The sequence below is a fragment of the Buceros rhinoceros genome, unplaced genomic scaffold (genome assembly GCF_000710305.1).
Source record: "Buceros rhinoceros silvestris isolate BGI_N320 unplaced genomic scaffold, ASM71030v1 scaffold2119, whole genome shotgun sequence".
Taxonomy (NCBI): Eukaryota; Metazoa; Chordata; class Aves; order Bucerotiformes; family Bucerotidae; genus Buceros; species Buceros rhinoceros.
The window spans coordinates 111,940-125,194 of NW_010430733.1; the positions used below are offsets into that span (position 1 = coordinate 111,940).

Genomic DNA, 13,255 nt, shown 5'->3' on the forward strand with positions numbered 1-13,255 from the left:
GAAAGAGAACAGCGAGTACCAGGGGCTGGTACACTGTGTTCCCTTTGTGTACTGTGGAGAAAATAGATAAAAGAAACAAAGGATGATGCAGACAGCAAAGCAGCCATCAGTACTCTCCGAGAGGTTCAATCTGACCTATTCAGAGATGAAGGTCAAACCAAAAATCCTCAGGTGCCGGAAATTGGTCGCATCTTCCTAGGACCAGGAGACATTTACCACTAATGAAATGAGAGCAGAACTCCATGCCATTTGTTGTTGCTAGAGGCAAGAAGAAAGGCAAGAAAGGAATATTGTCCTGGATAATAATGATTATGTGCTTCTTTAGGAAGTGACTTACCATTTTATAATCCTATCTGCTGTGCACCCAGCCACCCACCCAGATCACATGTGGTAATAGAAAACAACTTGGACTCCCCCAGCATCAGCAAGCTGGAAAGCCGGACCCCCCGACCGCGGCGGTGCTCGTTAGCATGCACTCCTCTGAAAGGAGACCCTCCTCCTCGGCCCTTGCCCCTCAACCTGCCAGTCTCTCTGTCTGCTGTTGCTGCTCACAAGCCTTTAGATGCAGAGCATGTCCTGCGTAAGCGTGGGATAGCTCTCCTGCATCCCATCCGGGCTGTTTGTCTTGAGTCCCTCTCCATTCAGAGCAGAATGATTTTGCATAAATGCATCGACACATTTGCTTTGTTCATGCATGAAGGGTTCTCGGCATTTCTCATCCCACCCCCGCCCCGGCCGACTTCTCCCTACCCCCCTGGCATGTAGCTTCACCGGCTTTTGCATGATTTCCCTGTGCAACAGCAAATAAACCTGCCTGAAGCATTTCCAGTCAGTCAAGCGCAGTTAAAAATACCCAGTCGATTATTTTGGAGGGGATGGAAAAAGGTGCAAGAGCAAAGCCGTAATGGCCTTTACTATGTAATTTGGTTTCATGTTCTGCACAAGGAAACATGTCAAATATGTAAACAGAGCTCTCCAGGATTGTAATGTAGCTACAAAGCCACAGATAGGCAAGCAGGCAGGGCGCTATTCTTCAGCGGAACGGAATGCCATCCCCAAAACCACACGATCATTTCTTTAAGCTGAAAGTAAACTTTCTCATGCCAGGAGTGGAGAATTTATTTTTTCTTTTAAATGAAGGATTGTCTGCACTACTTGTGCGGAGTACTGGAGGCATTTTAGCCCACATTGCCATAAGAGACCTCGTATTTTGAATGCCAGTGACTTTTAGGGTGTTCATCTGGAGATGTCTCTAAAAGGCATGGTTGTTGGAGGATGGTGCTTACCCAGCACTGTCCTGAAAGTCTCTCGAGTCAACCCCTCTGACCCCACCTGCAAATAAGTACCTGCTTTAAAAAGGAAAAAAAACCTATACCAAACCACAAAACAAAACTGGGGGCCATTTGGGTAAACTCTTGAGCTGCTCTAAGTCTCTGCTGAGCTGTGCTGCCTTAGGTGGAGCTGGAACTGATGAGGAACCCCAAATCTGTGCTCGTTTTTGGAACTTCAGCCTGTACAGCTGGAGGATCCCTGTTTCCTCTGAGGTTATTTCAGTGGTGAATCTGATCAGGGGACATGACTCATCTGTCTGGGAAGGGGACCCAGCTCCCCCTGCTATCAGCAGGAGCCTTCCCCAGGCCTGGGTTTCCACCATAGCCTCAGGGTCTGGCTGCAAACAGCAGTTTGTGCCAGGCGATGGTTATTTGCGTGATCAGTGCTACTATCTGTCTGTGCATGTACCTACTCTCTGGGAGAAGCCCTCGTCTCAGGAGAATATCAAGTTCTGCTTAGCCATTTTGGTCCTTGGGCCAAAATCCTGATGCTTAGCACTTTGGGCAGTGGATCTTATTTTCCCATTTTTTGGTAATTAACCCTTAAGTCATCACTCTCAGAGAAGAGAAGTCTCTTTTTAGAGAGGAGAAGCTGAAGCATAGGGTAGGGATGACCTTCTTTCCACCTTTCTCCATCCAAGTATCTGCCCTTCTAGCAGAGCAGGTATGTTCCTGGGGTGCTGCACTGTGTTTGCCCTGTGCTCCTTACCCTGCTGGTAAAGGAAAACCTCACTGTATATAAATTTAACTGTTTCTCAGTGGTTGTTTCTGTTGGGAAAGGCCGAGCCTGGGCAGTGGTGAGTTCCTTCCTCCCCTGTGCTCCAAGTGGTCTTTTGACTTAATGTGTTGGAGTTTAAGGTTTATTAGAGCAACCAGTTCTGAGGTTGGAGGGAAGCAACAGGCTTCCCCAGACTCCTGCAGCCAAACCTTTGCTTGGGTGCAGATATGCGTAGGCTGGAGGAAGCAACTGTCCACAGACTGTCCTTGAATGGTCCAACCTGTTCAGAGGAATTCGTTTGCATGGCGGCAGTTTGTTACTCGGCAGTTTCATAAAAAACACAGTGAAGCGAGGGGGAACCTTCTGATTTGCATACTGCAAGCCGTGCCTTCAGGTATTAAGAAAAACAAGCTGCAGGGTTTAATCTTAATTAATGCATGCTGGTGTAGGGCTGACTCGCTGGATGGGAAACAGAAAGGCTTTGCCTGCTGAGGTGTAACCGTAGTCAGCTGCCTGGGACGGCACATGGTAGCTCTCCCCCATGCCCCCGCCGCTGCACCCCCGGGGAACCCCACCACAGCCTTCCCTCTCGCTGAGAAGCTCAGGGCCTCTTCCCGATGTGTCATCCCCTGGATGTATCCAATTAAAGCCTGTTGACAGCCCGGAGCAGACTTACACCCTTAGGATTAGAGGCATGTGTATGTCTTCATATAGGGAAGGGCAACAACTGGGTGGCTGGCTGGCTTGCTGGGAGCGTTCTGGGGGAAGCTGAGAAGCTTGGAGAGGCACGAAGAGCGAGGGAGAGAAGATCGGCACCCTCGGTTTTCTGTGCCTGTGGAAATGCTGTGTGAGGAGGGCTGCGTGTGGTTTACCCGGCATGTTTACATGGACCATAACCCTAAACATAGCTGGAAACCTGGAAATAAAAGCGCTGGAAACCCCTGGTTTTCTGCACACGAGAAAGTTTTGTTCTTTAAGCACACAGATGTTTTTAAATGAAAAATCACTCTTTTGACCTTTCCTGAATGTGATCATGTGGTCAGCGCTGACATTAACCACTGCACGGCTGTTTGCTTCAGCCGCAGGCGAAGCTTCGCCAGCGTTCTTCAGAGCTCGTGGTAGCACCTGCCTTGTCTCACAGCTCCTGGAAGCTGCTCCCATGCCCCGTCTGCGCTTGGAGCAGTTCAGGAGAGGTGGGGTTAGATACAGGGATATTTAAGATCTACTCCTACTGTGCTGGAAACAAAAGCATCGTGGCTTTTTCCTCCTTGATAATGGAAAAAGATGTGGCTTTATTTATATCTCTATTGGCTTCTCTTCCTATCAGAAAAGTTGCCCAAGTGCTTCTAAGCATCTCTGTCCACCTCAGCCAGCATACTGTTGTGATGGAGCACTTGTCCTCGAGCCGCAGTTCTGTAGGGATTTGTTGTTGTTGCTCCTGGGCTTTCTCTAATGAGCTGTGTGCTTTCTTCATCCCAGCAAATCTATAGGACCAGCTTTGGGAAGGAAGGAGGGCATGTTACCAAGTTCATTGTAACAAGCCCACGCTGCTTTGTCTCACAGGAGTGCCAAACCAGCAACACTACAGCGAGTCGGATCCACTAATACAATAAAAATATATTTGAAGTCCTCCTAAAGTGTTGGGCACATTCTGCCTTTGACGGGTGGATTCTCTGATGCCAGCTGCTCCCAAATGAAACACTTCAGTCTAAGGAAAAGAAAAAGAAACCCAACAAAAATCGCCTTTGCTCTACTCCTCAGTGGTAAAAGCTTACGGGACGGGATTGTTTTCCTTTGCCGCAGCACCCCCACGGCCAGCCTTGGCCCGCGGTTGTGTGCAGGCTCTGCTGTAGTGGACCTCGCTGGTTCAAGTTAGAGACAGGCAGTTCGGGAACCGGAGTGTGCAGCCAACAATAATGTTCTGGCTACTGTATTTGTTTAACCTCGCTCTCCAGTGGATGGATATACAGTCTGTTAAAGCACTTATCAGTCTGTAATGCCTTCACACTTTTGTGAGCAGCAATGTGGAAGTTGTAGGCAGGAGCTTTTGCTGCAGATTGAAAATGCCTTTTAGCTTTAATGAGGCTGATGTTTGCAAACCTGAAAGTAGAAGGTCTTGTCTGGGCACTGTTTCTCTGCGCTGTCTGTCTAGAGGCTTGCATTTGGCTGCTCTTTCTGCTGGTAGATGTATCTGTGAATTTGAAGGCAATTCAGGGCTAATTCTAAGAATCAGAATCACCTCCTGGGGGCGATCCCAGCAGTGGTGGGGTGGAAGGTGCTGTTGTGTGAGAGCAGCATCTTTATGTCCTTCTGGTGGGCTGAAGAAATCGCAAACATCTGACATGAATCAACAGGAGCACGTGGCAAATTGCTCGGTTACACTTGCACGTGCTTCCTGTGAGGCCGTTGGGCGCATCGTGTCCTTTCAGTGCGCGTTACTGAATGGCGAAAGAAGCAGCACCAAGTGCAAGTTGCACTCAGAGCTCCTGATGCTGGTATTTGCTTGTGTAAAAGTTGAGCTGATTATTAAACCCCATTAACCAACTATTTCGTCTTTTTCTCACTCTTGTTCTGTAGTTTCTGGCCCTGGCTCAGCTGATGGCTTCGGGGTGAGCCTTTGAACCATGTAAAAATCATCTGCTTAGGGCTTTGTGTAAAATCCCAGCTCTGTATTGGTTTCTCCACAGGTCCAGTGAGCATCTGAGATGTTTTGATTACACCTGGCTGGATGTCAAAGCCGGTGTGGGTTTGGGATAGGGCCAGTCAGAACTGATTTACAGTTTTTTCAGGTACACCATGTGAAGTTTGTGGATTTATGTGATGTTGATTTGAACTCACCAGTTTTAAATGAATGCTTTGAATCTGGAGATAACAGAAATTCAAAGGAAAGCTCAAAGAAAGCAGGTCCGCATGATTTAAAAATCGAAATATATTGTTCATACAGCCTCTTTGCAAGTGCAATAACTGCATTTTTTGAGAAAACTCAAGTTAATAACACATATTGAATACACATGCAATCTGGACCATCATCTAATGGAAATCCCTGGAGTTCCTATTTGCTTTCTTGAAACTAAACCAACGCACATGACAAAACCAAATAGCCCGTGTACCTCCCACTCGTTTCTGAATCACAGCACTGTGTTACATCCAAAACTCTACCCAAGGCAATTTCCCTTTGGAAATGAATGCTGTCGGTTTTATTGTAGATGAATGTATCAGTGTGTCACATTGCAAACAAAGCATTGATGCAATGTCATGTAGGCTGCGCTGTTTTCATACACGTAAAGGTCACTTTCCAATTACCAAACAATGCAGCCAAACGTTCAGCGGAAAGCTGGGGCTCCGTGCTAAGAAAGCTGCAATAATGTACTAATCGATTACCACGAGGTTCAGACACCATCCAGAATCCAGGGGGGAGTGGCTGTGCCGAGACTGGACACGACAACTGGCAAGGGGGCTTTATTTCATCCTGCAAGAGCTGTAATCTGCTTCCCAATGCCACAGCCAAATCCCGCTCTTCATTACACGGGTAGAACTGACGGGTGAGATTTCCTCTTACTTCTGAGCCAACGGAATCTGGGAGTAATAGAGCATCAGCATGTTACCCCAGGAGTTTTATCAGCTTCCAGTTGATCGTGCTTTTCTGTTGATCACCTGCCCGCCTTTGTCCTGGAGCAGGGCTGCTGCGGTTTCTCATCTTTTGCCATCAGACCTTTAAGTACCCCAATGAAAACAGGCAAAAGCAGACAAAGAGCATGAAACTTAGTAGAACTGAGTAAAGTTAGTGAAACAGAGGACAGGGAGAGGTTTGGAGTAAAAGCTGTGGTTCGTGAACCTCAGGTAAGGGAAAGTTGCTGCTGAGGCAGAAGCAGCAGACTAGAAGGTAGGAAAGAGGGAGGACACAACTTCCTCCTATCATTTGATGCTTATGTTCTGTGCTGCTGAATCTCAGATTTGGGATTGGTTTTTTTTTTTTTTTTGTTAGTGAAACAGAGGACAGGGAGAGGTTTGGAGTAAAAGCTGTGGTTCGTGAACCTCAGGTAAGGGAAAGTTGCTGCTGAGGCAGAAGCAGCAGACTAGAAGGTAGGAAAGAGGGAGGACACAACTTCCTCCTATCATTTGATGCTTATGTTCTGTGCTGCTGAATCTCAGATTTGGGATTGGTTTTTTTTTTTTTTTTTTCAACAACAAGGTATTTTAAACTCATTGTTAGTGCACATAAAAATTTAACATATGTACCAGTTTGGAAAAAGTAATGCTTTCCTTAAGTCTTAGAGGCCAACCTGGAATGACCTGGTGCTGACTTTCAGAGATGGGCAGACCTCTGTTGATTCAAACCTTGTGACTGGACACTAGTAAAGAGACTAATCCTAAATCATTTTTGATCAGAACCTAGAAGAAAACCCAGAGCAAAATTTCTGATGTCCCATGTGCACAATTTCCATCTGAGCTCTGTGGGCTCCTGAGGTTTGAACTGGTCGTAAAAATGGGCTGACTTTTGGCGTGTTTGTTGGAACCCAAATGCTGGCCTTTTTAATGCTTCGGTGCTCACTAATGTGGACAATTTCATTTTTTGCTGTAACTCCAACCCAGTTCCCAGCCTAAATAAGAAGAACAGTGCAACAGCTTTCAGAACAGATTGGAGATCTGTGCTGCAGTCGGCAAACTGGGTGGTGTCCATGTGGCAGTCAAGCTGCCTTATAATATTGGGCAATAAACAAGCAGGAGCTTTTGTGATATTTAGAAACTGCACCATAGTTCCTCATCCTTGGGTACGATTAGCCTTAGGTCTACAGGAGCAATAAGATATTTAAGAATAAAAGGTCTGGGTGACTGCCAGACCCCACGTCTGGCAATGGAGGGAGAAAGTTTTCATCTGTAAGGGATGTGTGAAAATGCTGCTCATGTCATGGTTGGGATTCTCTGGCATGTGTTGAGTTAAACATAAATAACATTCTGCAGAGCAGTCGGCTAAAAATTGTAGATCACTGAGGTTTTGTTATTATGGTTGAAGTCTGTTTTTTAGCTGGATCTTCAAACAACGGAACACGTCCTGTTTGTGCCTCCATGGGTTTCCTATCAGGCCGTGAGTGTTTCTGTGCACTGGTACAAGCTCACTCAGGATGCTGTGCGCTGCGTGAGTGGTACTGTAAGCCTCACCAATAGAACTTGTTCCTGCTTGTTCCCTGGTTGCTGCTTTGCAGGTGGGACAGGGTATAGCCCATTTTGTCCCACAAACCCGCAGCATTGGCTGTCTCGGTGCAGCAGTGGCAGCAGTGCAGTCCTCAGTGGAAAGGAAGGAGGGAGAGGCAGCAGCCTCACTTTTGGGGCATGAGAACCATGTCCACCCTTCGTTGCTTCTACAGCCTGATGGATGAGTGCTTGCAAGGGTCCTTCACAGCCATACTTAGCTGGAGGACATGGTCTGGGGGAAGCCCCGCTGTGGAACAGCAGATGGGATTTTGGGAGCAGACAGGTCCGCACACCGGAGGTTTGCTCTGTTTCCAGCCACCCGTAGGCATGCAGACAGGCACGTCCACTCCAGCCGTGGCATCGGCCGTATGCCAGAGCTGAGCAGGGCAGCATCCTGGTTTAACTAGCAGCTTTGCCTGTCTGCATTATGAGCTATTTTGATGTTACAATGTGAGAGACGAGAACCACCAGTGTGTGCAAAGCCTGTGGTGTCTGGCTGTGCTGGCTCGAAGGGGTGGGACGGTGTCTGTTTGTATTTAACCCAGTCCTGTGGGGAGGTGTATCCTTCACACATGTACGTGCTTGTTTGTCCCTTCTCTTTGTAACATCTGAGCACTTCTCCGGCTAATGGCATTTATCCTCAAGAAACCCAAGAGACATGGGGGAATATCATCCTTCTCTTACAGCTGGCGCCTCAGGCCTGGAGAAGCCAAGCGCTGACCGGAAGGTTGTACTGGGGCTGTGAACTGGGCACAGTCAGGCTGAGACCTAGTCCATGCCCAGTCCACAGATCAGTGATCCTTAACCTGTGATTCGTTGGCAATAGGAGCCCACCAACATCTTAACGTTTCCTGGAGCCATGGGATGGCTGGGAACCATTCACAGGGGCACCTTCCAAAATTTGCTCTTCAGCAAATTTTCCTCTGTTACTTTGGAGGAAAACGTTCTGGGGAAATGGAGTTGATTGCAAGAGTAAATGCGTTTTAGATGTGGCAATGAACTAAGCGCTCTGATACATCGCTTTTCTCTTTCTGCTGACACATTCCTCAGTCCCCTTGAGTAAGAGAAGGAAAACAGGAGAGGCGGTTTGAAGACAAGTTGTCCCTGTGATTGACAAGAGGTTGTATAAATCAGTCAAAGGGAATCCTCCAGGCATTCCCTCTTGTGGGAAGATCCCACAGTGCTCTCTGGCCTTGTTCATTCTGCCTCTTGATGTTTGTGTACGGAGTGTGTGGGTGGGAGACGAGCTGGATTAGAACCTCTGAGAGGAACAGACATCAACTCTTTTAATTGAAAGCAGCTTCCTAGGGAGGGGTAGACATGGGCTTCCAGTAAGTAGACACAAATAGTCCTCGAATACTTTGGAGCAGTTACTAAGCTCCTGTGTGGGTCTGAGAACCTGGACAAGCCCCAGTGAGTGAAGTTTTGAGTCCTGCATGATGCTGTCATTCTTCAAAGCAAATACTTCAGTGTTTGCTAATACCCTGAATTAAAAAGTACATCTATCCCTTCCTCCCTCCACAGCTGTCAGGTGCTTTAGCTGCTGTTTTGCATCACTGCAGCAAAGTGGAGGATGTTAGGAAATAATTCATTTCTCATAAGCGTGAACTCCTATGAATTTGTAGCTGTGAGGAGAGATGATGCTCTGTCTTCCAGGCCATTGGAACTTGTAGCTTAAAAGTCGTGGTCCTGCAGTAGTAAGCACCTTCATGCTGCTGCCGTCTTCTAGGGATTCCTTAAAAGCAGAGGTGTGAAAGACCCTCTCAGAAAACGGTTCTCAGACTTCACAGTTGTGGTGTGACACTCGGTGACTGGGCAGACTTGAGAAGGGGTTGTATTTACCAACTGTGTTACAGCCTATTGAGATGGTGGAGTCTGTAGGTGATTGTTACAAGATCTCAAAGAACTTTTTTGCCATTAACTAAGTTTACTAGAGCAGCTAGTGTAAAAGAGGCTCCTGTAGCCCCTCCTCATGTTGTGTCTGTCAGACCAATCCCACACTTCTCAATTATACCCTTCTCCTGAAGGTACTTGTTCCCCCAGTACCACTTTGAAACACTTGTCTGAGTAGCGATGGACCAGCCTCAGCAGCAGGAAGCTCATTCAACCTGCTCAAACCCAACCAGGCCACTGAGTCTGCACACCTCAGCTGCACGTGTCTCGAACACAGGTTCTTTGTGCAAGGTTAAGATTTTTGCTAATACTCTCAGGCAGAAGCAGAAAGTGCTGGAGTTCAGACAGGCACACAAATCAAACAAGGCATTTCAAAGTTATCAGAGATTTCCATCCCACCTCAGCAGGGGTTTATTTTGGGTTTGATTCAAACTTTTGGTGAAGGTCTGGGTGATTTCTTAATACAGGTTTTCACTCATCCATGAAGTGGCACTTAGAATGCCCCAAACCTCAGTACTTCTGTTTCTTTCAACCAGTTCTTTGGACCAATAGAGCAGGAGGAGATACAAGAATAAGAACAAAACCATGTAAAAGTAATGAGACCTTTGTTCATGTCAAAGAGCTCTCTGACCATATAAATTGCAGATGTGGGTAAGATAAATTCCCTAGCTGGAGAGGTATTAAAATAAAAACCGTGCTCCCAACAAGAGACAGGCTGCTGAAAATGCAAGGAGGGAGAATTGCGAAATGGTACATGTCGAATTGCTGGCCTGGATTTCAGATGCCAAAGATAGTTTATGTAAAGCCTTGCTCTGCTGTAAAATGTAACACTATCCACTGGCTAGCCTCAATGAAGCTTGGTCCCAGTTGTTTCAAAAAATAAATAAACTAAAAATCTTCTTCCAGCCCATTAAAGCTGATTTATGTTTTGCCCATAGATTCCGCTGTGCTGGATCTCGAGGGACTCAGATTATTGAGGTGATTACCTCACTTTCAGCCAATCTGGTTTCTCATTCCCAGGCTCTCTTTGCATTGCCCAGACTTTGCCTGCTGCAAGCAAGAGGGCAGTTCCACATAGAATCACCGAGCGGGCATAGGGTTTTGAATGGTTAAAACCATCTCTGTTAATTCTCCCATTTCACTTCAGGGTTTTCTTTTTTGTTTAATAATCAGGGAAATTGCTTATGGGAATGGCTTTACTGACAGCGCATCACCACCTGATTGCTCAGTTCAGGCTCTGGGCTTGGAAAGAAATCTAATCGTGTCCCCAAGAGTATGTGACTCCAGATAGCACCTAGTGCAGGTGGTCTGTGTGGTCCATCCGGGGCTCTCCTGTGGCTACCACAACTGCTGGAGATAGTTTTGCCTCCTGGGCTACACTCATAGCTCCATGGCCACTGTCCTGTATGACCACAAGGAATCCCCTCTATCCCCCCGCCTTTGGTAATGACAGTCACCGAATTCAGCAGTGCCGTGAATCAGAACATGTTCCCTTCAGGTGCTGTGAGAACCTCAGCTGGAAGCGTCCCAGTGTAGCCTTTGGGGTGGTGGGCATTTCCTTTCTCATGTTGGTTGGGGGAATGAAGGCTGGGGTCATACATATTTCTCTTTTCAAAGCAGCTTCTTGAGCAGTGTGGTTTCAGGGTAAATCCTACTGTTTCTTGCAGCTTCGTTTTGACATCTGCCATACTGATGGCCCTGCAAGGCTCTCTGGTGTTCAAATACAGGGATTCGCTTCTCTGAGCTCTCATCCGTGCCAGCACTTGGGATTCACCTACTTGTTTTTTTGTTGAGAAGAGCAGTTCTCCTATAATCCCACTGCTGCCTGCCATGGAAGGTGCCGTAGCTGTAGGAAGAAGGTGATTCCACTTACAGAAACTAGTTAACAAAACAAGACACTAGTTTGGATAAATCGTGTTGTAGAGACAGGCCTTTTCTGGCTACACTTGCTTCCAAGTTTCTGAGGCCATCTGTGGCTTCCCTGGGGTTACAGTAACATGCAGGTTTAAATAGGACATTGCTTGAGTGCTGTGGAGAGGATCTGCAGGTTGGCTGTGCTGTGAGTTGGTACGTTCAGAAGAGATTGTCACTTCGACTCCAGTGGGAAGACTTGTGGTCCATTTGGGTGGGAACTGAACGCTGTCAAAGACCTGCTGCCAAACTGAGATGATGCTGTTGGCTGCCATCCAGCTTCTGGGACTCTTTAGCTCCTTTTCTTGTTTCAGTTTTCTTATTGAGGTGGAAGATCTGGAAACTTAACTTATGAGTAATCTCATGGCACTTAGAGATGACATTACTGTGTATTATTTTATCCTAGCAGCGCACCCGGACATTTTCCCCCACTTTACACAGTCATAATCCTTCCTTACTGTCATTTGTTTGGTGTTTGTTTTTTCGCCCGCAGATGTGTCGAACTAAGGTGATCGACTTGAACGATGGCGTCTCTCAGTACGCCTGGTATCCCTGCACGGCCAACTTCCAGTACTCCCACATGACACAGACCATTTTCTGGCTGAAGGTAGGAAGTGCACGTGTCATTCAGAAGTCTCCCCTTTGCCTGCCTGTACGAAGTTTCTCCAACAGGCAAAATGTCATGGCACAGCCTTTCCCGGGCCAAGCTGCTCCTTGCTATGAAGAGTGTTTAGTGCAAAATAGCAAAACAAAGCCTCTGAACACTGTCTCGAGAGTCAGTGGTGAAGTCCCCTCCTGTGACAAGGCTATTGAATTTCTGAGAGGTTACAGCCTCCAGCTGCAGGGCTGCTGGACTCGAGTTTATCTAGTTTGTGTAGGAGAGATTGGAAGAGAAGACTTCGGTGTGACCTGGGATGGGAATTGTTATTTTAAAAGTCCTGGACTGACTCTTGGGGTTTTTAAAGCCCACCACAGCTCTCCACCTCAGCCCCTCTCGGCCTTTTGTTTTCCCAGGCTTATTTTTCCCAGCCTATGGTAGCTGCGGCAGTCCTAGTTCACTTGGTCACCGATGGGACCTACTACCTGGATCAGAAGCAGGAGGCCATTGGTGTGCAGCTGTTCGACACCAAAGAGCAAAGCCATGATCTTGGTAAGACTGTATTTTATTAAACTCCCTCTTTATTGCTTGCTTAATCTCTTGGTACCCCCATTCACAAACTGACCAATACTCCCGCTCAGTTTTTTCAGCATCAGACAAAAAAAAAAGTACTTGCTTAATGACCAGAGTTTCACTAGAGTGTGTTGAAAATGGTGCATCTTTTAATACAGACATTTCTCCATACCCGTTCACTGTGCGGTCAGAAGTGACTAGTTCCTCTTTAGCCGTTAAAATAAGCACTATTTCAGTGCCTGATGCACGGCACCTCCCCGGGGAGACTGACAGCGAAACAGCTGAGCTGCCGGTAGCTGGGAGTGAGGGACCTGCACCAGCTGGTACAGCAAATGCTTCTGCCTCGCAAGGTGTAGTTGGTTGGATCGCTAGTGCTGATTGCAGGGAGGTTTCCACAGCTATTTAATGGCTGAAATGTTGATGTGGTGAAGTTCTAACACCAGGGTCCTTGCAGGCTACTTGCATGGCCTCAAGCAGATGTGTCTGACAGAGGCTGTGGACCTGCTAGTTGTGCTGAAGTGCCAAGATAGACCATTTTTATCTCTACTCTGGGCACAGGTCCCTCAACTTGGAAGGCTGTGGCTGCTGAATTGTTTGTGGCTGCATTTCAGCTCCAGGACTGTGGAGCTCACGCTGACTTCCAACTCCAGGTCAGGGTAGGACTTGCCTAATCCCTTTCCAGCTGTCCCCTGCCTTGTTTTCCTATTGGGGAGAAAACTGGACATGTCACCCTGCGAGCAGCTTTTAAGGAAACAAAACCCCTTTTTCCCAGCTTTCAATTTAACTATAACATCAAAATTTTGACAAGCTGAAACTCAAATAACTTCCTACAAGCGAGGAGAAGGAATACACACAAGTGACAAGTGTTGGATGACTATCCAGGGTGATGCATAATTTGGTGGGATATGGAGGAAAAGAAGGCAAGTATACATGGTGCCTGCTGTCTGAGAACAAACTGAAATTCATAGCATGTTGTGCAGGTTGAGACAGGATAGCTCCCAGTTTGCCCGAGCCCCTGGATTAGTCTTATCCTCCTCC

General features: G+C 47.1%; 1 protein-coding gene across 1 annotated transcript in view; it reads left to right on the forward strand.

The window, feature by feature from the left end:
* Positions 1-13,255, forward strand: part of PAPPA (pregnancy-associated plasma protein A, pappalysin 1) — a gene marked incomplete at both ends in the record, with an annotated part of 111,586 nt that overhangs the window by 85,740 nt on the left and 12,591 nt on the right. The window contains 2 exons of the mRNA XM_010143121.1: positions 11,540-11,653; positions 12,061-12,196. Coding sequence (XP_010141423.1) covers positions 11,540-11,653; positions 12,061-12,196 — 250 coding nt within the window. The remainder of the gene's footprint in view (positions 1-11,539; positions 11,654-12,060; positions 12,197-13,255) is intronic.